The sequence below is a fragment of the Hyperolius riggenbachi genome, chromosome 2 (genome assembly GCF_040937935.1).
Source record: "Hyperolius riggenbachi isolate aHypRig1 chromosome 2, aHypRig1.pri, whole genome shotgun sequence".
Classification (NCBI taxonomy): domain Eukaryota; kingdom Metazoa; phylum Chordata; class Amphibia; order Anura; family Hyperoliidae; genus Hyperolius; species Hyperolius riggenbachi.
The window spans coordinates 221,412,617-221,440,346 of record NC_090647.1 but is presented as its reverse complement, the minus strand read 5'-3'; the positions used below and the strand labels follow the sequence as shown (position 1 = coordinate 221,440,346).

Genomic DNA, 27,730 nt, shown 5'->3' with positions numbered 1-27,730 from the left:
CAGTTACAGGTGGTGCCCCAGTGTAGGTTTAATCAGCTATAGTGCCCCCAGTATTGGTAGCCAGCTATAGGTGCCCCCCCCAGTATAGGTAGCCAGGTACAGGTGCCCCCAGTATAGGTAGTCAGGTACAGGTGCCCCCAAGTATAGGTAATATATTCTGCCTCCAAAGAAGTAGATTGTAATAAAATGCGAAACAGGCTGTCAGGCATACATCTTGTTTTAACTCTGTTATACTTTGCTACCTTTGGTACATTTTTTAAAGTTGAGAAACACTAACCTATACAGCTACATAGTATTTCAACATAAATATGTAGGTACGCCATTCATCCAATAAGTTATGTTATAAATGTTGCACATTTTGTTTCTATTTTTTTGCTATAAAAAAACAAGATACCAGAAACATAGGGGTTGATGCACAAAAAGGCTGATAGCATTGCACACCGCGAGGAAATGTTGCCGGCCTGTACTGAATCCAGTAATGTTCGTGGCATGGATAGCATTATGAATGTTACCATAGCAACGTGCGTCAACAATGCACGCGCGGTACGGGGATAGCGTAGCATGCTACACTCTGCCTTACCACGTGTACACTGTTTACGTGCATTGCTGTGGTAATGCTCGTCATGCTATCCACTCAACGAGCGTTACTAGGTTCAGTACAGTCCAGTAACAGTGCCGCACTGTGTGCAATGTTATCTGCCTTTTCTGCTTTAACTTTAATGTGAAAAAAAGTTCCTACATTATGGCTACAGTAGCTTAACAGTACACTAGCTTAACAGTGAAAAATCACATGCTGGCAAAAATAACACTACATTTCAGTAGAGTTTGCACTATGTAAAGTAGAGAGAATCTGCAAAGCAAAAAAAAAAAAATTTGACAATAACACAACTAGACAATGAAAAACATACCTTCTGTAAGGTAAAATTGATATTAAGAAGCACAGGTGAAGTGGCTGATGCTGATAAACTCAAACCATTGGTGCTGGCTATCTCCGGCTTCTCAATGCCATTTGTCAGACATGGGTCCTTTTGAAGACAAGGAGCTACATCCTGTGGAATAAGCTTTTTGTCAGCAGTATTATCCTCCAATGCTTCGTTTTGCAAGTCTTTAACCTTCCTCGTTGTGTTCAGCATTTCTGGAGTCCATGCAAAGTATGCGTCTCTGAACTCAATCATGAAATCGGAGTTTATTTTGTCATTGCTATTCTTTTCAATTTCTTCCAACAACAATAACCTCTGAAATAACAGACAATAACGAAAACTGATTACTATGCAGTTACAAGATAGTCCAGTCCATTTTCATTTATTGAATTGTCTATGAAGGACATTCATAGAATGTATACTCCCAGCCTGTGACACTGTATATAGTTTTTCTGTTTCTGGCAGTCTTAGGCCCGGTTCACATTAGCGGTGGCTATCCGGAATCGCCGTGCCGGAGCCGCACCGCATGCGGAACGGACGAAACGGACGCACGGCATAGCAATGTAAGTCTATGCCACCGTTCACATGCGTCCGTTTCGTCCGGACCGGAGCCGGACCGGATCCGGACTCCGGCGTCCGACTGCACCATCCGGCCAATACAAATCAATGAGAACCGGATAGCGCACAACACACTGGCTAAAAATCCGGATGTTCTACCCCACTTCCTATGAGGATTGTTGCGGCGATATTGGATCGGGGACACATGGGCAAGCATTTTGGAGTGGAGCAGCACGAGCTGGAGATGTTGGCAGCATGTTGGAGGTGGAGATGAGTGCTAAACAGCGGAGGGCCTGATTCCACAGGTCCCCCTTCTGCTGACCTCCCAGACCCCAACATTTTTTTTGTTTTTTACGTAACTTTTGCCAAACGGATCCGGATCGCATCCTGATGAACACCTGATGCAACCTGACCGGATCCGGATCGGATCCGGATCAGAACCGTACGGTTCCGATCCGGATCCGGTCCGGATCCGGTCAGGTCATCCGGTCCGTTTGGCAGACAACCGCAAGTGTGAACGGGGCCTTACTGTGTATCATGACCTGGGGTACATATAACACTGGCAACATACATCCCCTTCAGTTGGCCATTTAGCTTCTACCCTTGCTCCACAGATCCTGAGTACTGTGCCTGCCATATTACAGCCATGTGTGCATGGAACCTGATTTCTGCAGAAGATCAGGTACTGTATAGCAGGGCTGTCAAATTCCAGTCCTTGAGGGCCGAGGTCTGCACACATTTGTGAGACAGCTTAAATTAATTGATGGGGCTGATTCAAAAAAGGTGAGAGTCATAAAGTGGAACACATTTCTCCATTAATTTGTCCATCCTAAACACTGGCATGAATATGGCCCCGTGGACTGGTGTTCAACGGCTCTGAGCTATAGTAAAGTCAGAAACCTCACAGAAATCCATTGCCTTATGTAATCTGATGGTGGCAGTGAGAATCTGTCTGCATCCATAACACATCAGCATATGATTCCCTGCGATTGAAATTTTTGTGCATACATTTTTTTACATAAGGAAAGACATTGCATATTCTCCAAGACATGAGGTCAGCTGTAAGGTGGTCCGTTGCATAACGCATGCGTTATTCTGAGTGAACTGCAATGGAGACTAGACATTAACCAAAGCATGCATGCAGCGAGTTAGAATAACGTGATCAGTTACAGCACAGTATCGTGAACAGCCCCATAGAATTGTATGGGCAGTGAGTTTACTTGCAGAATTATTCTGCAACGCAACTAAACACTGTGAACTAGCCCTAAAACTATATTACTCCTCATGGTTAGACCTAAATGCTAAAATATTGAACTATGACTACAAACCATAATTCCCCATAGCCCATTAGTAGAGAGGAGTGTAAGACAGCAAGTAAGCAGTTTTCATTGTTGTGAGTCCCGAGTGCCTGCATATGGAGGAAGACTGGTTTAAGATATAAGACTACCTATTTCTAAGACCTTGTTGTATTGAAATAGAAGACAATCCAAAGCAATAAAAATATTATTTCCCACCTGAAATCTGGAGATGGAGACTGAAGCTTCAGAAGCAGCTCTGACTGCAATTGGGATCATTTTGAGTGCCGAGGTCATTGAATTGAACACTGTAACAACTGTGAATGCCTGTAAGAATGACACAAAAAGCAACTTGAAGTTGTGGAGCTCTGTAAACCTCTACCTGTCTTCTGCCACTGGTGTTCTGTCTTCAGCAAGCAGCACAGGAATTTCTCCGCTTGCCAGTCTCTCTGGCCTGTACTGCATATGGGTGTCAAAACAGCCAAATATAGTAATACATTGCATTCATGATAGAGCCCTATTTTCATTTTCTTTGGCTAAACTGTAATTATTATTGCACTTAAAAATCTTTGTATTAAATGCAGGGCCAGATTTACCGTAAGGCACTGTAGGCACGTAAGATGCCTGATGATGGAAAGGCGGCTCATTCCCCTCCTTGAGTGCCTCCCTCCTACCTTACCTATGCAGAGTCATGAGTGTTGTGTAAATGAGAGGTTACTCACCCGGGTCTCAGCATTCCACTGACTACATCTCCCCCAGTTGTTGGCACCTCTAGCTGGTAACAGTAAAAAAGGGCGCAGGAGGCTAGAGGACAAATCGGGCGCCGCCATTCACTCCCATAATAAATATCGTTTAATGGGCGCCCGATAGGAAAAAAGGGCGCCGGAGAAAAATAACGTTTTAAAAGCGGCGCCCGGAGACTTAATGTTTTATTACTGCTTCTCATGATTACACATTATTTAATGATTTATACATTTTTTAATATTATTTTTAAACGAAAAACAGTACAATATTTTTTTCAAACATTATTTTTAAACGAAAAACAGTACAAATTTTTTTTTTTTACATTATTTTTAAACGAAAAAACCGCACAATATGTTTTTGAAACTTTATTAATGCTTATCACAGGGGGGTCTTAGGTTTAGGCACCAACAGGGGGGTCTTAGGTTTAGGCACCAACAGGGGGGGTCTTAGGTTTAGGCACCAACAGGGGGGTCTTAGGTTTAGGCACCAACAGGGGGGTCTTAGGTTTAGGCACCAACAGGGGGGTCTTAGGTTTAGGCACCAACAGGGGGTCTTAGGTTTAGGCACCAACAGGGGGGTCTTAGGTTTAGGCACCAACAGGGGGGTCTAGGGGTTAGGGGTAGGTACAGGAAGGGTTACTTAGGCACCAACAGGGGGGGTCTTAGGTTTAGGCATCAACAGGGGGGTCTAGGGGTTAGGGGTAGGTACAGGGAGGGTTACTTAGTAATTTTTTTTTTAAACGTTATTATACGTTTCACTATTTAAACGAAAGATTAACGTTTTTACAATTGCCGATTTAATGCACATTATTTAATGATTTATAACTTTATAAAACATTAATTTTAAACGAAATACAGTACAATACATTTTTAAACGTTATCCATGCTTATCGTTTAAAACCCCGCGCCCTTTTTTCCCAGCGCCCCTTTTTAACGTACGCGCTCTAGCTACCTAATACTTGGGGGCACCTCTAGCTACTTAATACTGACAATAGCTTTGGCTACATAATACTAAAGGGCATGTGTAGCTACCTATGATGAGAAAGGAAACTAAGACAGAAGTGACAGATGAGCCAGCCAGCACACTTGTGGTGAAGTTCTGCTGGAGTTTGTAAGTTCATGGAAGGCTAAGTGTAGGCAGCCAGGACATCTGTGCCTATAGGCTTTTGTGATGTAAATATGTGCCGGATTAAAAGTAATACACTATAAGTGCAGGCATTGTAGAGGAACTGGGTGGGCTCTAAACCTCACCCATGGCAATGTAATGTACTTGTACCACATTCCCTGTTCTGTTTGGCCCTTCTTCTTCCTGTATTCCAAATCTATTGTCCAGTGTGGCCACATGTGTCACTTGTGAGAAACATACTGCAGATACTTGGAAAGGGGTAAGTAGAATGACTGTAGATACATTTGCTGAATAAAGGAGAAAATCGCATACTAGCATGCTGGGTTTTAATACTCCTGGGTGGTTCTGTAGTTGCCTGCAATACCTCAGTGTAGCAATGATGAAAATTAAATACAGTGTGTTATAAAGTCTGTTTTTTACATTTTAAAGACTTATGTTTAAAATATGAATCTAAAGTCTGTACATTATGAACAGATCATATTTAGGGCAGATTGAGTTAGCAGCAAAGTTGAAACTATGTTTACAATTTTTGCTAAAATGTTTTGCTGTATTGTGGATGTACATGCATTTCCATAATGCATTGCCAAAATACTAACCTGAGGAGCTGTCAGATCATATCCAAGTGCCATATGTAAGGTAAATGTGCAGACACTAGCAACCACAACAACGACTGGTGCTATTCCAGAGGTGACACTCTGCACATATCCAGCCTTCTCCAGAAAGGATTTCTCTGATTTTCTGATTTCTAAAAACACAGAAACAGATTATTAATAAAACACAAACAGGGGGCACAATGACTAAGGCTAAGTTTGCACTTGCTGCGAAAATGGACACAATTTGTACTATTCACAGGAGGCAGAAACGGACATGTCAAAGATTCTATGTTAAGTATAAGATCCATCCATTCCATGACTGGGTACATCAGGTCCAGACCAGCACATTTTTTCCAGAAACTGCATACGCTGTAGATGTCGAGAGAACCGATGAAAGCCTATGGGTTCAGACAGTTGGAACAATGGGAGCCCCAGTAGAAGCATAAACAATTGAGGCTACTCATTGGGTTGAAACAGACCAATGGGAATCCTCCCTCCTGAGGTGAGAGCAGACCAATAAAAACCCTCCCTGGAAACTGGGAAGGAAGGATTCCCACTGGTGTGTTTCAATCCAATAGGGAGCCCCAGCACTTGATTCTGCTTTTGCCAGGATATTGCAGAACTTATTCCTAGTGGCGGTGGACCAGAGAGTTGGCAGTAGCGACATGGACCTAAATGGAGGAGGCAGAAGTGGACCAGATGTCCAACGCTGCATAGTCTGAACGAAACAACACTGTGATGGAGACTGTGATGGGCACAGTGTATCTGCATTGTACATCCAGCATAGTGTGGACCCAGCCTCAGTGACTAGTACCTTTACTTTGCAGTACAAGTCATCTTGGCCAGGACACCATCTGCAAGAAATGATTGTGCTCTCCCTGGGTTTGTGTGGGTTTCCCCTCAAATCCCTGAAACATACTGGTTATTTGCTTGGCTTACCCTGCAAAACTGGCCTTAAACTATGGTAGGGACATTACATTATAACTAAAGTTAGGAAATAAATTGTGAGCTCTTCAGAGGATGTGATTTCAATGTGCTATGTAAAGCACAGTAGGAAATTCCAATACAGTTTAAATAATAATTAGACAATTTCTGAACAAAATGACAAGCCATATTGTATTGTTAAAGATGTATTCAATTATCTTTCTTTCTTTGGGAAGCAGGTGTGTATGACTGAGGCTATGCATAGCTTTCTATTGTATTGGGCAGCACAAAGCTAGCAGCTGTAGCAGTGAGATTGAATTTAGACAAGATTTCTTCTTAAATCATGACAAATATCTAATAGTGCAGAGGGGCAGAATAGAAGAAATAACAATGTCTTCCAATCTACCACTAATCTAAATGTATGGCCAGCTTCAAAGGTATCACAAGGGATCTTGTGAACCCATTGACACTACATGAACAATCCTATACCACGTAATCACTATCCTCTAAGCCAATTTATGGATCCACTTTCACTGTAGCAGTTACAGCTGCTACAAAAATAAAAAATTAATCCTTGATATCCCAATATTACAGTGTGCCTACCCATAACAGGACCGACTGTCAAAATTGTAATAGGACTCCTCCTGGCTTCAGTGTTAAATTTAAAGTAAACCTGAAGTGAAGAAACTCGCTTCAGGTTAGATACAGATACATACCTATGTAGAGGGAAGGCTCTTGATACCATACTGCCTCCCCGGTCCTCGGTCCATCCTTTGGTGGCTCACATATGGGCTGCAAGGATTTGCACATCTAAGATGAGGATGGTGCTGGATCCACAGGAAGATCCATGCCAGTGTTTAGGATGGACTGAGAAAGAAAGGAATGTGTTCTACCTGATGGACCACACCTTTCCTGATTCAAACCCATCAATTCATTTGAGCTGTATCAAAAATGTATGAGGATCTTGGCCCTCGTAGGACCGGTTTGACATACCTGCTCTATGGTATCCAGAACCATGCCTCTACATAGGTATGTATCCGACCCAAAGTGAGTTTCCTCACTGCAGGTTTGTTTTAAGAGCTTTTGAATGCAAATTTAACTTCAACAATTTCCAAGAGTCAAACTCTATTGCTAAGAACATTAGATCTTCTGAGTTACTCTGACTTTTCTCCTAATCTACACTAATCTACATAGTCATTCTAGGTAGTCAGGAAGTTTGCCCAGAGAATAACAGGATATTGGGCCTGATCCAATTAACTTTTTCTCCTAAGGTTTCTCCTAGGTCAGGGGCCTCTCTAGCCATTTTGTCACTCCAGGCGAGAAAACCTGTGGCGCCCCCCCCCCCCCCCGCCCCCTGATGAAACTAATCGTAGCGCAGCAATGTTTCACCATAAGGTAAAAGTAATGCGCCAATGATTCACTTAAAATAATCATAATGCGCCAATCTTTCACCAGAAAATAACCATAACGCAGCAATAATTCACCAGGAAATAATCGTAATGTGGCCAGCATTCACCAGGAAATAATCGTAATGTGGGCAGCGTTCACCAGAAAATAATCGTAATGTGGCCAGTGTTCACCAGGAAGTAATCGTAATGTGGCCAGCATTCACCAGGAAATAATCGTAATCTGGCCAGCGTTCACCAGGAAATCATAACGTGGCCAGCGTTCACCAGGAAATAATCGTAATGTGGCCAGCGTTCACCAGGAAATAATCGTATGTGGCCAGCCTTCACCAGGAAATAATCATATGTGGCCAGCGTTACCCAGGAAATAATCGTATGTGGCCAGCGTTCACCAGAAAATAATCGTAATGTGGCCAGCGTTCACCAAGAAATAATCATAATGTGGCCAGCGTTCACCAGGAAATCGTAATGTGGCCAGCGTTCACCAGGAAATAATCGTAATGTGGCCAGCGTTCACCAGGAAATAATCGTAATGTGGCCAGCATTCACCAGGAAATAATCGTAACGTGGCCAGCGTTCACCAGAAAATAATCGTAATGTGGCCAACGTTCACCAGGAAATCGTAATGTGGCCAGCGTTCACCAGGAAATAATCGTAATGTGGCCAGCGTTCACCAGGAAATAATCGTAATGTGGCCAGCATTCACCAGGAAATAATCGTAACGTGGCCAGCGTTCACCAGAAAATAATCGTAATGTGGCCAGCGTTCACCAGGAAATCGTAATGTGGCCAGCGTTCACCAGGAAATAATCGTAATGTGGCCAGCGTTCACCAGGAAATAATCGTATGTGGCCAGCGTTCACCAGGAAATAATCGTATGTGGCCAGCGTTCCCCAGGAAATAATCGTTTGTGGCCAGCGTTCACCAGAAAATAATCGTAATGTGGCCAGCGTTCACCAAGAAATAATCATAATGTGGCTAGCGTTCACAAGGAAATAATCGTATGTGGCCAGCGTTCAGCAGGAAATAATCGTATGTGGCCAGCGTTCACCAGGAAATAATCGTAATGTGGCCAGCGTTCACCAGGAAATAATCGTTTGTGGCCAGCATTCACCAGGAAATAATCGTATGTGGCCAGCGTTCACCAAGAAATGATCGTAATGTGGCCAGCGTTCACCAGGAAAGAATCGTATGTGGCCAGCGTTCACCAGGAAATAATCGTATGTGGCCAGCGTTCACCAGGAAATAATCTTATGTGGCCAGCATTCCCCAGGAAAGAATCGTATGTGGCACTGGCCAGCGTTCATCAGGAAAGAATCGTATATGCCTATATATATATATATATTATTTAATATCCATCCCAGCTACTGCTTGCCAAGTGATATGGGCGGGCGGGGGGGGTTGGGGAATCAGGGCCAGCCAGGGGGGCATATAAAAAAATTATCAAAAGCAGCAGAGGGCACTCACTGTGAGATGTCGTCTCTGTCGCCTCTGCAGATTTGTTTGTGCGCACTGCACAGTACTGTAGCCAGCTGCCAGCCGGTGGTAGCACTGGTCACACGGTGCCTTCAAGCCTTCATGCGTGTGACAGGCGGGGGGCGGAGTTAGGGGCGGCGCCGACGTGTAAAACTAGCGTGCGGCGGCCGCTTGCTCTGCACAGAGAGGGAGGGGGCGGACCAGTAGGCGGCGGCACCGCACATATAAAATAATGTGCGTGCTGCTCGCTCTGAAAGGAGGAGAGGAAGGGGGCAGGCCAGTAGGCGGCGCCGGGCACAGGCTGAGCTTCCTGTCACAGCCGGCGCCGACCTGAAAGCAAAAAAAAAAAAAAAACACATGCACACAGCGGCGAGAGAGCGCCCACTTCCTCCCACAGCGCTATAGGCAAAAATTTATAGTTGCCTAATGACACAGACGCCCCTGTCCTAGGTGATAATTCACCTCTCTTGCATAAAATGCCCTTTAAGTCACCAGCAAGCAAAAAAAATACTCAGAATAATTCTGGTATTACTTTTTCACCTAGTTCTTGGTACTTTTGCAATTGCAGAGTACTGAAAAGTTATTTAAAACAAAATATAGAAAAGTATTTTCTAGGAGAACACTTAGGACAAAAACTAAATTGGATTGGGCCCTTTAAGTCTCATTGCTTTAAAGAAATGTATGTTTATTAAAAGTACATAGAAACGACATTAAACTATGAAACTTTATCAGCAGATTATTAATTGCAGTTTATTCAAGAGCCAGGCTTGCATATGACACCATAATGTCTAGGCCACAAAAAGTACAGGTAGTCCCCGGTTAACAAACAAGATAGGGACTGTAGGTTCGTTCTTAACCTGAATCTGTTCTTAAGTCGAAACACTGTGCCATCTCTGTCCCCTGTACCTCTTCTGTGCCCCTCTGTGCCTCCAGTGTCCCCCTCTGTGTCACCTCTGCCCTCTGTGCCTGCTTATACAAGTTTAAAAGCCATTTTTTCTTTAAATTTTTTAACATCGATTTTCTCAAAAACTACAAGTCCAATTTTAAAAAAAAATTTGGCTTGTTCCCATGGAAACACCGAATCCATGCCGTTTGTATCGGCGGGTCATTTGTAAGTTGGGCGTTCATAAGTCGGCGGCTACCTGTATGTTATATTTGGCATGTTTTTGATACCAATAATAATAGTATACAAATGAGATAAAAATCCCTCATGATGTGAACAAACAAATGTGCTGTAAGGTGCAATTGTAAGGACCATGTATACTTCACATACTTTATGCACTTTCACATAGCAGAATGACTAGGTTGTCTATTTTAATATCCTCATGGATGCATGAGATAAAGAAAACCTGAACTAAGAGAAATATGGGCAGTACTATTGCTTGTAATTTATATGTTTCTGGCTGTTGTGCAGATCTCATGCCTTTATACTATCTATATAAATAATCCTGAACATGTGTACAGATCAGGTGTTGTAACTTTGCTCGCAGCAGGCGTCCTCCAAGTGCATGACTCAGAAACTACTGCCAAAAAGATCTGTACAGTCGCCAGAAAACATTAAAAAAAAAAAAAAGGAAATAAAGATGACAGAACCTAATAAAGGGTGGCACATTTAAAGCCAGCCCCAGCTGATTGCTGCCAGCCCATCTCTGTGCGCCTGTTCTCTCTCTCTTCCTGGTGTGTGTGGTCTCCAGCTTTATTGCAGCCTGTGTCGCCGGTATTCAATGCCGTATGAAAATGTTACTCGTAGGGCAATGAATACCAGTGACACAGGCTGCAATAAAGCTGGAGCAGGGAGGGAGAGAGTGCAGACACGCAGGGATGGACTGCCTGGCATCTGCCTCGTGCACTCGTGGCAATAAAGCCAGGGCCGGTTTTAAATGCTTCACCCTGTATTTCCAAGTTCAGGTGCCCTTTAGCTTCTTCTAAACCAAAGCAGAGAAACATGGTAAAATTGTGCCTAATCACAATAAACTGTACATATTTAAATATATGATCTAGTTTCAGCCATATAAAACTCCTTAATTACTGAAAAGACTTAACTGTTTTCATTCTGCAATATGTACTAAATTGTACCCACCTTGAATAGTCCTCATGAAAGTATTCTCCCAGGCATACATCTTAATAAATCGAATGCAGGTAAGGATTTCATTCATACACCGCACTCTATGATCTGTGATTGTTACACATTTTCTTCTAAAATAAGCAGTCAGTTTTGAAGCCAGCATCTACAAGCAAAAGGAGATAAAGTGAATTTTACATATATTGTAGTTGAATAAGTTAATAAACAGAACATTATATTAACCTGTAAACCTGCATATTTTTCAGTGTTACGATAAGCCCAGTAGAAAAATAAAAAGTTATGTTTATGACATCAAAATACTTACTGTGACACCACAGTATCTATTATTAAATCACAACAATGTGTAATACATAGGCCCATATGCAATTTTTTTTTCTCCTGAGGTTTCTCCTCTGTGATATTTTAATAACTTGTCATAAAATGCCTTTTAAGCCCCCAGAAAACAAGAAAACACTCACAATAAATTTGATAGCACTTTTTCACAAACTTTTGGGCACTTTTTCAATTGTAAAATGCTGAAAAGTTACGGTAGTTTAAAGAGAAGATGAAAGTTATCTCCTAGGTCTTAGGAGATAACTCAGGTGAAAAAGGTAATTGCATATGGGCGATGGGCCCTTATTCTACTTTGAGATTATTTTTCATCCTTTGTTTAAAATAACTTTTCAGTACTCTGCAATTGAAAATGTACTAAAAAGTACGGTAGGTTAAAATGTACTGTCAAAATTATTCTGACTATTTCCTTGCTTGCTGGTGGCTTCAAAGGCATATTATGTATGTAGACATTTTGTTTAAAATATCACCAAGAAGAAAATTTAGGAGAAAAAGTGAAATGAATAAAGTCCATGGAGCCTAAAGCCTCAGTGGAGGCAGAGATGTATGTGACAATACTATAACATCCAACTACCTATTATGGCACCAAAACTCTAATGCCCCTTTTACACTTAATCAGTTGGTATGCGTTAGTGTGCGTTAGTATGTGTTAGTACGCGTTAGTGCACGTTGGTACGCGTTTTTTCCACAGCAGTGCATTGGGAAGAAGATTTCAGTTAAAACGCATTAAGTGTGAAAGGTGCCATAGGGAGACATGGGACTTACCGTACTTTGAAAATCAGTTTTCTTTCCGTTTTAACTGAGAGCAACTGATTAAGTGTAAAAGGACCCTAAGGGCCCGTTCACACCTGAACGGGAATCGCGCGATTCCCGCTCACGGCAAACCGCTAGCGGTTCTGCAAGAACCGCTACACAATGTAGCGAGTGGCAGTGTTCTCACTGCCGCGGTTAGCGATAACTGCAACCGCACTGCATGCAGCGGTTTGCCGGCGACGAGCATTCCGCAATTTGCGATCGTGATTAGCGTGCACAGCACACTAATCGCGATCGCTCCGAAACCGTTGCAGTGTCCAGTGATTTTTCCACGCTAATCGCGGGAAAATCACTCCCGCAAAACCGGTGTTCTGCGATTTTAAGTGTGAACGGGCCCTAAAGAATCTGCAACGATATACGGTGGTGTAGTGGATAGCACCCTCACCTTGCAGCACTGGATCCCTGTGTCGAATCTCAACCAGGGCACTATTTGCACACAGAGCACAGAGTTTGTATGTTCTCTGTATCTGCGTGGGTTTCCTCTGGCACTCCGGTTACCTCCCATATCACAAACACATACAGATAAGTTAATTGGCTTCCACTTAATTACGAAATATGACGGATATAGGACTATGGTAGGGATTAGATTGTGAGATCCTTTAAGGGACAGCTAGTGACATGACAATGTACAGGTAGTCCCCGGTTAACGAACGAGATGGGGACTATAGGTTCATTCTTAACCTGAATCTGTTCTTAAGTCAGAACATTGTGCCATTTCTGTCCTCTGTACCTCCTCTGTGCCTCCCCTGTGCCCCCTCTGTGTCACCTCTGCCCTCTGTACCTGTTTATACAAGTTTAAAAGCCATTTTTTCTTTGATTTTTTTAAATCGATTTTCTCAAAAACTACAAGTTGAATTTTTTTTTACTTGTTCCCACAGAGAATCCATGCCGTTCGTATTGGCGGGTCGTTCGTAAGTCGGGTGTTCGTAAGTTGGGGACTACCTGTACTCTGTAAAGTGCTGCGGAAGATGTCAGCGCTTTATAAATACTAAATAATAATAATATTATGAAATCACAGCTTCCATAACATTCCATAACACAGCACTTATTGTGGCATAAAATATCAGACTACAAACGCTATTATCATAAAGTGCATTTTGATGCGGGACTCCAAATAGCATCCCATATAAAATTAATATTAAAAAATAGTCAATAATAATAGTAGTGAAAAGCTTATTATGTGAACAAGATTACAGTTTTGCTAAGGTTTCAAGTATGGAAAACATTTCCTTTCAAGATTCATTTATTTTGTGTTCCTTTAACATTCAACTTACCATTAATGGATAAAAGACAATGAATGTAGCAGAACCAACCAGTGCCGTCGGCCCCAAGAACATCGCTGTATAGATTAGTCCCAGGACAGCAATAAACGGACCAGCCGCCAGCATACACCCTATGGAGGCTGCTTCATAAAGTCGCTGACCATCACTAGAGCACATGTTAACAAGCTGCAAGATAAAACATAGCCTCTGTTACATAGGTCACAGCACACTTACCAACCCGCAACCAACAACTCTTCCACATTCTTTTTATTTGGAAATACATTGTAGCGAAGGTCAAGTAGATGCAAATTTATGCAAAATTTTATGCACGTTTATACAGCTTGAAAATTAACCAATGAAATCCTGCTGAGGTAAAATGCAATTGGTTTATTTTCAAGCTGCATCAATTTGCATAAAAATTTGCATAAATTCGCATCAACTCAAAGTTATTTGCATATACTTGACCATTACGAACACATTGTTAATATAAAGAAGGGGTAGAACAAATGCCAAATTAAATACAAGCATTTAAATACAAATAATTATTTATGCACCAATTATGGATGCAGTATTTTATGGAGTCCAAATACAATGCCAGTGTCTTTATCATCAAATACATAGGTTGTGTCTATACATTCCTTGGCATGGCAAGGTTTTCCTGACTTCTACTCATAAGGCTGTATCATCCACCTGTTTCTGATAAATAAGAATGCATTTTTCTAACACTCTGTGATTCCTAGCAGAAGCTGAACTGGAATCATAAATTCACATGCCATAGAAGTCTATGGTCAAAATGCCTTAACGCATAGTCCAGTAAAGCTTTGTGTGATTGGGAGAAGCTTCAGCTTTTGTATTTCTGATTTAAAGTGGATCTAGAGATGAGAGACAGAGAAAGGAACTGAGAAAGAAATGTATCAGATAGGAAATTATTACAAAGCTATCTCTAAGAAATAGAACATTAGTAGCACAGAAAAGAGTCTCATAGTGTTTCCAGTACAGGAAGAGTTAAGCAACTTAATTTGTTATGTTTGCAAAAGAGCTTCTCTGAGCTCTTTGACCCAACTTGGGTCAAAGACAGTCCCATTTTCTGAAGCACTTAAACAGCCTAGAACCAGTGTGAACCAGCTTGAGATAAGGTTTTACTGCAGGAATGTTCAAAGAGTCATTGTTTCTGCTTTGTTTTATGGCTTAAAATACAGAGTGTGGTTTTAAAACTGCAACTGTGACAGAATGATGCAATGTTATAAAAAAAGCTATACATCTGAAAATAAAAATAAAAGAATACTAAACAAATAAAAGACAATTCATTATTGCATACTTTTTTCACTTCAGGTTTGCTTTAACCTAAAGGCTAATCTATCATTTGCCAGGAAAAAAAACCTTCATTATAACCAAAAATATTTGAGATAATATTCTGTAGAATTACTGAGTAAGAAGTGGAACTTTTTTGGGGGGGGGGAAATACAGGTCCTGTTATGCAGTATCTGTTGTAAAGCTAGCACAGCTTGCAGCAATAAACAAAAATAAATCATGCCCACCATCAAACATAGTAGGGGTGGTGTGGCAATGCTTTGCTGTTTCAGGAACTGAACATAAATTCAGCTCTCTACCACAAAGCACTGTGAGGTAATGCCCTATGACTATCAGTCCATGATCTGAAGCTCAAGCATAACTAAGTGATGCAGCAAAATAATGATCCTTAGCACTAGAGCTATTCCAACTCTCAATAGCTGGACACCCCCCCCCCCTTTTGTACACACGCTAGATGGTTTTATGGCCAAGGCAATAATCCAGTGTTTGTATACCAACCGTATAGTGGCCCTGAGAGATCCAGATCGCCAGTTCATCTCAGCTGAGTGCAGACCGAGGTGAAATTGTTCTTCTCCTACTCTGTTGTATGCTGCACACCATCCACATGCTTCTCTCCATAGCAACAGAATACCTTGTATATATGCTAGATGGTCCTTGGTTGCGGTGGCTGAGCGAAGTCCCTGGTTACCCAACCCGCCTCCCCTGATGTGTCAGAAAGAGATCTGGACTGATGGATTGTCTCAGCGGAGTGCAGGGCGACTATTATTCTTCTACTCATAGTGCCCAATCCATGCCGCTCCATCATGCACTAGCCATTGGCCTTGCTACCCCATCCATAGCAACAGAACACATCACTAGCGACGCTAGCTGTCCAGAACTCACCCTTAAACTTCTGCCCAAGGCCCTGAATCCTGATGCCTGTTGGCGACATTACTTTTGTGTGTGTATATGCACTCTTAAACCTGTTGAGATAACTCCAATAATTTGAAAAAGGCACTCCACTGGCTTCAAACTTTCGTTTGTTTATTGAGCAAAGGACACATACATGTTACGGGTCACCTGACTCCTCCTCGACCCGTAACATGTATGTGTCCTTTGCTCAATAAACAAACGAAAGTTTGAAGTCAGTGGAGTGCCTTTTTCAAATTATTGGAGTACTCAGCTTGCAGGAGTGGTGTACCTGCTGGGAAAGAGCACCGGCTCCAGCCACCTAAACCAGGTGAGCAAGAACTGAACCCCAGGGAGACGATTGAACCTGTTGAGATAACTCTGATAACTCTACAACATGGCCATGTTACAAATAAATCTGTAGAGAGGAAAGGGCAATATTTCTCAGTAGCAATGAAAAGACTCATCTCCTGTTACTGAAAGCATTTTGATTACAGTTGCTGCTGCTAAAAGTGGAAGAACCAAGTATTAGGCTTATGATGTTTGGAGGAGGTAGGCAAATTGGAGCTGGGAAAAAAGGGCGCATGCCGCTAGTGGACAAAAAGGGCGCCGCCATTCACTCCCATAATAAATAGCGTTTAATGGGCGCCGAGTAGGAAAAAAGGGCGCCGGAGCTAAATAAAGTTTATAAACGGCGCCAGGAGCTAAATAAAGTTTACAAACGGCACCCGGCGATGTTTAATGATTTATAACTGAACTTGTGGTGATTTACGTTTATAAAATGCACCCGTGCCGAATAACGTTTATGAAAATACTAAACATATTTATCTTATTTAAATAATTAAAACATTATTTAAAGTTTTATCCCTTACTGTTTGTAAAACATTATTATTCACAAAATAAAGCGATCAGTACGTAACGTAAATTGCAAAATATTTTTTGAATCCACAATTAGTAAAACATTATTATCCACATAATAAAGGGGGGTCTTAGGTTTAGGCACCAACAGGGGGGTCTTAGGTTTAGGCACCAATAGGGGGGTCTAGGGGTTAGGGGTAGGTACAGGGAGGGGTACTTAGGCACCAACAGGGGGGTCTTAGGTTTAGGCACCAACAGGGGGGTCTTAGGTTTAGGCACCAATAGGGGGGTCTTAGGTTTAGGCACCAAGAGGGGGGTCTAGGGGTTAGGGGTAGGTACAGGGAGGGTTACTTAGGCACCAACAGGGGGGGTCTTAGGTTTAGGCACCAACAGGGGGGTCTTAGGTTTAGGCACCAACAGGGGGGTCTTAGGTTTAGGCACCAACAGGGGGGTCTTAGGTTTAGGTACCAACAGGGGGGTCTTAGGTTTAGGCACCAACAGGGGGGTCTTAGGTTTAGGCACCAACAGGGGGGTCTTAGGTTTAGGCACCAACAGGGGGGTCTTAGGTTTAGGCACCAACAGGGGAGTCTAGGGGTTAGGGATAGGTACAGGTAGGGTTCTGTGTAAGAGTAGGCTTAGGTATAGTTTTATTAAAATTTTAGTAATAATTACTAATGTATTACAACACTTATTACGAACGTAGTTATATTTATATCATCTTTATAAACAATATTTTCAGATTTTATTATAAGAACAAACCATAAATGACGGTTATTCACAATAATATACAATTATAACAATTAAACATATATTATTGTTTTTTTTATAAACGTAATTATAAGTTTAACTTTTGAAACAGGGAAGATTAACGTTTTTACAATTTCCGATTTCATAAACATTATTTAATGATTTATAATTTTGTTAAACATTATTTGTAAACGAAATATAGCACACTATATTTATAAACCCTATTAATGATTAATTATTATTTAGAGTTTACACCCCGCGCCCTTTTTGTCCAGGCGCCCTTTTTGTACGTACGCAGGCAAATTACTTTTTTACATGGGCGATATAGGTGTTAGTGAACTTTTTTCCAATAAATGCTTGGGTTGTCTTTTGTTTCAACCTATTGATGATTTGTCTAGAGATCAGAAAAAATAAATGTGATGAAAAAGCAAAAATAGAACAAATCACACCACTGTATAATGTGTCCAAGGAACCTCACTCAGAGATAACTGCATACTGGTTACAAAGTAACATTCAGTTTCACTATCCAAAGCCATCATGCAGCTAACCAACACCAACGTCAGTCATTTTTGTATTATAGATTACCGAGATAGCTCATGGCGACCCAAAATCACTGAGCTATCATAAAAGGCTTAAAGGACCAAAAGGCTTGCCTATGTACACAAAGAAGACAACTTACAACATGGGTAGGGCCCTACAGACTCGGTCAATGATTTTTTACCTCTCCAGTTGAAATAGTCTTTGATTCTTTAAGCTTCAGGATCTTTTTGAAAGCCAGAGCTAAAACTGCTCCTTTGAGACGGACTCCAGTTCTATAGTTCATTGCCCATTGTAGCGCAAAAGACCAAGACCTAATGAGCTCGGCTGCAAAAATACCAAATGTAAGAAGCAACCCACGAAGAAGATTTGATTCTGCACTTTCTGAGTACTCAATCAATGTTCGGATGAAGATTGCCTGTGGACAAAACAGAATTCAATAAAAAAAAATCATAAAAAGACTCAGGTATCTATTCTTTTCTATTTAATACATTCAGACAATTTACAGGGTACAGGCAAATGAAAAAGTGACGTGAACACTCTCTGAGAAACACTGATCTGAAATCACATTTTTTTAGATCTGTGATTGTAATAAACCACTGTATGTTAAATATGGCAATCTGACCTCATTGACAGTCTGCATGTCTTGTGACTGCTTATTCACATTACATTTCACTCAGATGTGCAGCACGGTGACGTAGTGGTTAGCGCTCTCGCCTTGCAACGCTGGGTCCCCGGTTCGAATCCCAGCCAGGTCAACATCTGCAAGGAGTTGGGTGTTCTCCCCGTGTTCCTACGGGTACTCTGGTTTCCTCCCACATTCCAGAAACATACAGATAAGTTAACTGGCTTCCCCCTAAATTGTCCCTAAACTACGATACACTACACAATACATACAGTAGGTTGCAAAAGTTTTCGGCCCCCTTGAAGTTTTCCACATTTTGTCACATTACTGCCACAAACCTGCATCAATTTTATTGGAATTCCACGTGAAAGACCAATACAATGTGGTGTACACGTGAGAAGTGGAACGAAAATCATACATGAGTCCAAACATTTTTTACAAATCAATAACTGCAAAGTGGGGTGTGCGTAATTATTCGGCCCCCTGAGTCAATACTTTGTAGAACCTCCTTTTGCTGCAATTACAGCTGCCAGTCTTTTAGGGTATGTCTCTACTAGCTTTGCACATCTAGAGACTGAAATCCTTGCCCATTCTTCTCTGCAAAACAGCTCCAGCTCAGTCAGATTAGATGGATAGCGTTTGTGAACAGCAGTTTTCAGATCTTGCCACAGATTCTCAAATGGATTTAGATCTGGACTTTGACTGGGCCATTGTAACACATAGATATGTTTTATTTTAAACCATTCCATTGTTGCCCTGGCTTTATGTTTAGCGTCATTGTCCTGCTGAAAGGTGAACCTCCGCCCCAGTCTCAAGTCTTTTGCAGTCTCCAAGAGGTTTTCTTCCAAGTTTTCCCGGTATTTGGCTCCATCCATCTTCCCATCAACTCTGACCAGCTTCCCTGTCCCTGCTGAAGAGATGCACCCCTCGAGCATGATGCTGCTACCATCATATTTGACAGTGGGGATGGTGTGTTCAGAGTGATGTGCAGTGTTAGTTTTCTGCCACACATAGCGTTTTGCATTTTGGCCAAAAAGTTCCATTTTGGTCTCATCTGACCAGAGCACCTTCTTCCACATGGTTGCTGTGTCCCCCACATGGCTTGTGGCAAACTGCAAACGGGACTTCTTATGCTTTCTGTTAACAATGCCTTTCTTCTTGCCACTCTTCCATAAAGGCCAACTTTGTGCAGTGCACGACTAATAGTTGTCCTATGGACAGATTCCCCCACCTGAGCTGTAGATCTCTGCAGCTCGTCCAGAGTCACCATGGGCCTCTTGACTGCATTTCTGATCAGCGCTCTCCTTGTTCAGCTTGTGAGTTTAGGTGGATGGCCTTGTCTTGGTAGGTTTACAGTTGTGCCATACTCCTTCCATTTCTGAATGATCGCTTGAACAATGTTCCGTGGGATGTTCAAGGCTTTGGAAATCTTTTTGTAGCCTAAGCCTGCTTTAAATTTCTCAATAACTTGATCCCTGACCTGTCTGGTGTGTTCTTTGGACTTCACGGTGTTGCTGCTCCCAATAATCTCTTAGACAACCTCTGAGGCCCTCACAGAGCAGCTGTATTTGTACTGGCATTAGATTACACACAGGTGCACTCTATTTAGTCATTAGCACTCATCAGGCAATGTCTATAGGCAACTGACTGCACTCAGATCAAAGGGGGCCGAATAATTATGCACACACCACTTTGCAGTTATTTATTAGTAAAAAAAATGTTTGGAATCATGTATGATTTTTGTTCCACTTCTCATGTGTACACCACTTTGTGTTGGTCTTTCATGTGGAATTCCAATAAAATTGATTCATGTTTGTGGCAGTAATATGACAAAATGTGGAAAACTTCAAGGGGGCTGAATACTTTTGCAACCCACTGTACATAGACATAGGACTATGGTAGGGAATAGATTGTGAGCCCCTCAGAGGGACAGTTAAGTGACAAGACAATATACTCTGTACAGCGCTGCGGAAGATGGTGGCACTATATAAATACTAAATAATTATTATAGGATGTGGCTTCTATTCCATGGACAGCTGAACTGCTCATATGTTGAGCAGTTCAGCCTCCCTGCTGCCGGCCACAAGCGCCATCCAGAAGCGTTTGACATACGCTGGCAATACCCAGCAGCAAAAAAAATCTCATGTTGCGTCTGAGGATTGCTACCGCCGTGCTCAGATGCAACTTCATGGGTGGGGTGGGGGGTGTCACTGTCACCTGTCCACCACCTGTGCCAATCACTAGCAAGTGCCCGGCAGGTGGACGAGAGAAGCTGACAGGTGGTGAATTCACCGCCTTCAGCAGCTCGTGGAAAAGAGTCCTCAAAGTTGCAACCTCTCCACAGCCCGTACACAGCACTAGCAAGTGCCTGGCCGGTGCATGGGAGCAGGTGACAGGCGGCCTTTAGCCTCCAGTGTTAAAGATACCTTTATTTCTGAGCATTGTGGTGCTTATTTCCTTTCTATACCAGATTACATTGGTTATAAAACAAACCTGAACTGGTGGGAAACTCATTAAAATAAGCACATCCCGGTAGACAGCATTCCTTCCCAATAGTATACCTTCATTTATTACCACTAAAAGTTGTCCGTCAATTGACTTTTTCATCTTTTATTCATGTTAAAAATGTTGCTGACACCGGCATTGCTTTTGAGTTGGTGCCTCATGCACAGCTATCGATACACTTGTGCACAGTATGCTACAAAAAGCCTTGCTCCGGCACTGTCTGCATGTCTCAGCTCATTTACAACAATGAACATAGGAACACCAGGAAAGTGCGGGAGTGCGGCAAGTAGGTGAGGAGAGTGGGAGGTAAATAGGAAAGTACTGCTGTAAGGAGAGTGTATAACACTGCCAGGCAGTTGAATAGAAAATATCATTTTGGCATCACAGGGACTAGAAGGACTTTGAATGAAATGGGTAGCACTAAAAGGTTTGTGTATGTGAGTGGAGCACTCCCTGTGCTGTATGTAGTTTACGTATATTACATGAACTCAGTTCAAGTATGCTTTAATATAAATTAACCAAGAATAATGTTTAGGATTTAGATCACACATATTGCATTAGTTACAGCACACTCTCCTAATAACTTGGGAGAAAATAACATGGCCCTAGAAAGGCTGACACGTACATATATATGACCATACCTTTCCTGCTACTACAAACATTAGGAAAGTAAAACAGAAACTCACAGGGACAATAAAGTTTGCTGCCATGGTGATTATCAGTGAAAACAAAGATAGCAGGAGCCTTGTTTGACAGAAACGCCATACAGCCATTCTTAGGGATGGTTTCTTCTTTCCACATTTCTGTAGTTCTGCATCCCAAAGATGCTGTAACCTTACATCAGAGAAAAAAAAAAAAAAAAGTAGACCCAATTATTATGAAGGTTAACACCAGGAATACCAAATACCACATCTACAGTATCCTCTATGAGTTTAGGAAAGTCTACTTTGCATAAAAAATGGAAAAGTTAGAACTGCCATATCACTGCATTACATAAAAGAAAGAAGTTTTGAATCTGGATGATACCATTTATTGGCTAACTTAGTTAGCCAGCAAATGGTATCATCCCGATTCAAAACGGCTAACACGGTACAATATTCTACTGCTGCTACTGTGCATTACATAAATAAATTAAAATGGCTGTATATCACACCATGCACTATCTATACTGTACTATCTAAAGATTGGATGACAAAGAAGATGCAGTGATTGGTTGCAATATACCAGACATGATAGCTCTGCCCATCAAAGTTAAATTCTGGGGGAAAAAACACGGTAGACATTATTCAGATCAGGAGTACTTTGGGTGTAAACTTTTCTTTTGTACAGAAACAACCAATTACCATTTCCATGGATTGGCTGAGGAAATATCTGCCATAAACAGCCAAAACTGAAGAGCAAAAGACAGCGATTTACTGGCATTAGGAATTGTTGAATAACTTTAATTTAGTTCTCTTTACGGTACTATTCAGCAGAGAGGAGAAGGCTTCAGTAACAAGGAGGTTTACCACAATGATACACCCTTCCTTATAATGCTACTCTAGGTACAGATGAGCAGTAGTCACACCCACATAACCTGGAACTTAAGCCTCGTACATGCATACAAAGACTGTTGCCAGGCACTGCAGGGTCAAGGTGGTACAGGCATGTTGCTAGCCTCCAGGTTAGCAACATATTCTGTTACTATGAAGGGAGAAGGAAGGCCAAGAGAGCAGAGGAGCATCACCGAGCGGGCATGGTGACTGGGGAGAAGAATGCCCCCGGCCAGCATTCGGCCAAGTCAATTCAGAATCAGAATACTTTATTTTGCAAAGCATGACTGGGTCATGCCCGGAATTGGGTTTGGCACAATACATAGCTCAGTAGGCAATAGGTTAGATAAATATGTACATAGGCTCTCAAACATGCAGTTACCAAAACAGAGAAATGACAATGAACAAGCAAATTATACAGGGCAGAATTCAAATTGTGACACCAGAGGGACCGATTAGTTTTCGTCTTGTGGCAGGTTGGCCAGTTGTCAGAGAAAACAGTCAGAACTCGGCTTAAGATGGGGTGGGGAGTATATGGAGTAAGTTCAAGAGGCTGACAGCTGAGGGGGAAAAAAGAGTTCCTGTGCCTAGCAGTCCTGGTGGATATGGCCCAAGGCCTCTATCTTGATGGAAGCCAGAGAGATTGCTCACCGATGGTTCGAGGGGGTAAGAGAGCTGCTGTACACAAGCTAGATTGTTGGCTAAGGCTGTTGTGATTGGCTGGCTTGGCCAAGTTTAATCTGGCATGTGTACAAGGCTATAATAGGTAAAGTTATTCCTTTTCATCTTCTATAGTGTGTATGAAAATTTGCATGTTACATAACAATTGTTCATGTTATGAAAACTGGGCGGCATTATGCTTGCGCTGTACTATGAGCATTATGCAATGCATATAGTATAAATTTAGCCTAAGTCTTTACATTTCTACCACCACCTTCTCCATTGTATAGCCCAGTGTTCCCCAACCCTGTCCTCAAGGCCCACCAACAGTGCATGTTTTTTGGAAATCCAGAGAGGTAGTTAATCAGCTCTGCTGAGACACCAATTACCTCACCCGTGATTACGTGTGGATTTCTGCAAAACATGTACTGTTGGTGAGCCTTGAGGACAGGGTTGGGGAACTCTGGTATAGCCTGTCAGTTAGTATGAAGGGTGGGATTAGTAAGGAGAGATGAGATGTTACTCCCTTCTCTGACAGACCATGCACATATATGGTTAATGGCTAGAGGTAATTTTCAAATTAACTCTAAAGATCGAAGAAAAGTCTCTGGTGGGCAACTAGGTTTGAGGAACATCAAATGGATGTCTCTTTGCTGGAGATCAGAGACCTGGTCCTCATAGTATCCATACTGAAGAGTACAGGAAACATTTTTTACCCTAGCCACACAAAGCAGCTTCCAATACATAACCCCGTAGGCAGAGTTGAGGCAACGTGGTAAGAAAGATAAATAAAATAGCCTGGATGTGAACATGGATGGTACATAGATGGTTTATAAAACCATAATATTGCATGTATATCACATGTACAATTGTGCACTAGCCACATGCTAGCAAGGTGCAGATGTGGTTTTATTGAAAAAAACTGTTACATAAAGTATAAACACCACAAGTGTACAGCCTAAAACCAAATTACCATCACTGAATGGTTCTAGTGAACTGCAACTCCCACTGAACTGGTGAGTGGACTGGCTGAAAACTGAACATTAAAGGACAGCTATCAAAGTTAACTAAAATTCTAAATGCCACATATATTTCCATCAATTACTAGCAAATAGCAATACAAAGGCTTTGTTTCATCTTTTCATGATTTATGTGAAGAAAATGACATTTACAGAGAACAGTTTTCACTATGGGCATTACTATGGAGGACTGTGTCCAGCACATCCAGCATACAGAAACAATATTCACTGGCTCTAATACTGTAAGTAAAATGTGTTGAGAATGAAACAAAGCAGAAATATAGCTTCAAATGTGTGTAAATAATCAGCTGCAGCTCTGTCTGTGTGCTCCCGTGTCTCTCTCTTTGTAAACAGTTTACAGCCAGGTTACAGTTCTGCTCTGCCTCCCCCTCCCACCCATGCAGACACAAAATTGTTATAAACAGCTGGTAAACAAGGCATTTTTTCACACAGGCTGTGCTGCAAGACCTCTGAAAAGCTTTCTAGTGTTGCTGGCTAACAGCTCCATAGGTATGTGGGGCTTACAGAAAAATAGTGTCTTTGCTCTTTAAGCCAGTAAACCATTCCTAATCCACATTCATGCCACAGGTTCCCACCTGAAATATGAAGAGAAAAAAAAAGATTGCTTATAAAACGTTGGGAAACTGAGTGTGTTAAACCAAGGGTAACTGGGAAAATTATAACACGGCTGACTAACTGGCTAAAAAAATGGATACCACTCCTTTATCCCGGACCTCAAAAGGTGTTGTAACACAGGGGGACAGTCCCGTGGCCAACTGCAAGCGTCCCACGGACCAGCAGTGGGCCGCGGACCACAGGTAGGGGACCCCTGTATGTAACAGACCTGACATACAACTCTCTAATTGTCTTCTTGTTGCTTATGGTAACAGAACTATGTGATCCAGGAAGTATGCACAACAAAGGTAAACTTTAATATCTAGTAACCTGGATGGACTATTTGAAAGCTGCGAACAAGTACAAAAGACACTTAAGTATATCTTCTTCATTTGATACTGTTTTATTTTGTTTGTTTGCTATGTGCTTTCCCTTTGACTGTATATATTTATACACTATAGTATTTAACTTTTAACAAATGATTTTAAAGCTAATTTAGACAAATGTGTATGCTCTGAGGTATGAAAAGGTAAATGAACACTCTACATGTGAACACTGTTTACACGTCTCCATCATTCTGTCTCGGGCACAGCAGTAGGTGTTGTAGACACTGTGGAATGCTGAAACAGGCATTTTTCATTTGTTATTTTTGTTTGTTTGCTATACCTCAAAAAGATTTTTTTCCTTCCTATAAAATGTAAAATGCATTACAAATAAAACAATACTATGTATGCTAATAATGTATTCAGATTAACTTGATTTGTGAATTTTGGCTTTAATTTGGTACCATGAGTTGACAAATTTCAGAACTCTTAGCAAATAAAATGCATGCCAGAAATATGTTTGTGTGGCTTAAAGAGACACTGAAGCGAAAAAAAAATGATATAATGAATTGGTTGTGTAGTACGGATAATTACTAGAAGATGAGTAGCAAAGAAAATATTCTCATATTTTTATTTTCAGTAATATAGTGTTTTTTTTATAACATTGCATCATTCACTAATATTTGCAGTTTACACACTACACTCAGCATTCTAAATGATTTTACAGAGTAGCAGTGAACTTTTGAACCCCTTTTCTGCAGAGAAAAAGAATATACAGTGACTGACAGTTGAGATAACAAGCTTCAGAAGACAGAGCTCTCTGCGACTTTGAAAGTTGTAGAGCTCAATGGCTTTTTTGCATAGATAACAACTGGAGTTTCTTAACTCTTCCTGTACTGAAAACAATATTAGACTTATGTCTCTGCTCCTAATGTTTTATTTCTTAGCTGTACTACACATACAAATCACTATATTGTAATTTTTTTTAGCTTCAGTGTCTCTTTAAGGTCCATAGCCATAGGTGTGGAATAAATACCTTAGTGTGAACACATAAAACCTCATATACCTGCATTTGTGTTGGAAACAATGGCTTGTGACTAATGAAGTATTTTACAAGAACTTTTAAAGCAGTAGAAAGGTACAATCTGTTAACATCCTACTGCAGTATGCAAAGTTCAAACACCGTGAGGTCCATGACGTTTACTTTACTTTGCTGTGCATGCCCAGCGGAATGAAGGGGGCTACAAGAAGCCCCAGGTAAGGAACAGTTTTTTGTTTGTTTTGTTTTTTTACTTAAGATTTCCTTTAAAGGACACCTGAAGTAAGAGTGATATGGAGGCCGACATATTTTTTCTTTTAAACAATATCAGTTGCCTGGCTAACCTGCTGATCTTTCCGGTATCAGTATTGTCTGAATCTCATACCCGAAACCAGCATGTGGCTAATCCAGTCAGACTTTAGTCACAAACATCTGATCTGCATGCTTGTTCTATGGCTAAAAGCATTAGAGGCAGAGGGTCAGCAGGACAGCCAAGTAATCCGCATTGTTTGGGGCTGGATTCACAGTGGTCAGTTATATAATGTACATATTCTAATGAGTATGAACTGCAATGGAGACTGGACATAGACTCTATTACAAAGTTTGCATGCAGTGAGTTAGACTAACTGTTACAACACAGTACTGTGAACAGGCCCATATAGAGTTGACATGCAGAATAAAGGTCCGTACACACGCCGGACTTTAGGCAACGACGGGTCCGTCGTTGCCTCCCGCTGGGTGGGCGTGCCAGCGACAGTCCGGCGTGTGTACGCTCTGTCGTCAGACTGATACGGCTGTTCCTGAGCGATCCGCCCGGCGGATCGCTCAGGAACAGCCGTATCAGTCTGACGACAGAGCGTACACAAGTCGGACTGTCGCTGGCACGTCCACCCAGCGGGAGGCAACGACGGACCCGTCGTTGCCTAAAGTCCGGCGTGTGTACGGACCTTTATTCTGCAATGCAACTGAGCACTGTGAACTATCCCTAAAAGGAAATATGTCAGCCTCCAATTTTCCTCTCTCTTCAGATGTGCTTTGAACCTAATATTGTGTTGCACAACCTTCACTGCAAACAATTCCCATGGCTCTCAATAGGATTGGTTCAGAAAACTTTTTTGTGCTATTAACTGGTTTATCCCTTCTTTTTCATGATTTTCACATTATCCCAAATGCAAAATTATTTACCAGCCATAAGTAAAGTTTGACTTATGATAGTGCCGAAAGTCATTGCTAAGTGAGTAATTCCTGCAAACTTTACAGTCGCCTCATGTGTGGCTTACAGAAGACATACAGCAAGCATTTACTAAGAACACAAATGCTTTTCTTATGTAAAATAAACCTAATACACTATACCAGCCCTGCCCTAAATCCATTCACATTTAGTGGTGGAAGAAGAAGAGTCAACATAGTCCCTCTCCTTCAGACACTACAAGGCATGGGGGAGTGTCTAGTAATAAGGGCCAAACCCAAGCCAAGTCTATAAATATAAAAGTTCAATGAGGATGGATCTCCCCTAGGGCCTCTTCAAGCAATGTGGAAGCTT

The 27,730-nt window shown here is 41.6% G+C and overlaps 1 protein-coding gene across 5 annotated transcripts in view; it reads right to left on the bottom strand.

Annotated features, from left to right (window-relative positions):
- Positions 1-27,730, bottom strand: part of LOC137546135 (ATP-binding cassette sub-family C member 5-like) — a 145,608-nt gene that overhangs the window by 74,237 nt on the left and 43,641 nt on the right. For all 5 annotated transcript variants that reach the window (XM_068268193.1, XM_068268192.1, XM_068268194.1 and 2 more), the window contains exons 4-10: positions 21,686-21,833; positions 18,054-18,287; positions 13,541-13,714; positions 11,121-11,268; positions 5,239-5,387; positions 2,993-3,100; positions 909-1,235 (exon numbers count right to left, since the gene is read on the bottom strand). In XM_068268193.1, the coding sequence (XP_068124294.1) occupies positions 909-1,235; positions 2,993-3,100; positions 5,239-5,387; positions 11,121-11,268; positions 13,541-13,714; positions 18,054-18,287; positions 21,686-21,833 (1,288 nt within the window). The remainder of the gene's footprint in view (positions 1-908; positions 1,236-2,992; positions 3,101-5,238; positions 5,388-11,120; positions 11,269-13,540; positions 13,715-18,053; positions 18,288-21,685; positions 21,834-27,730) is intronic.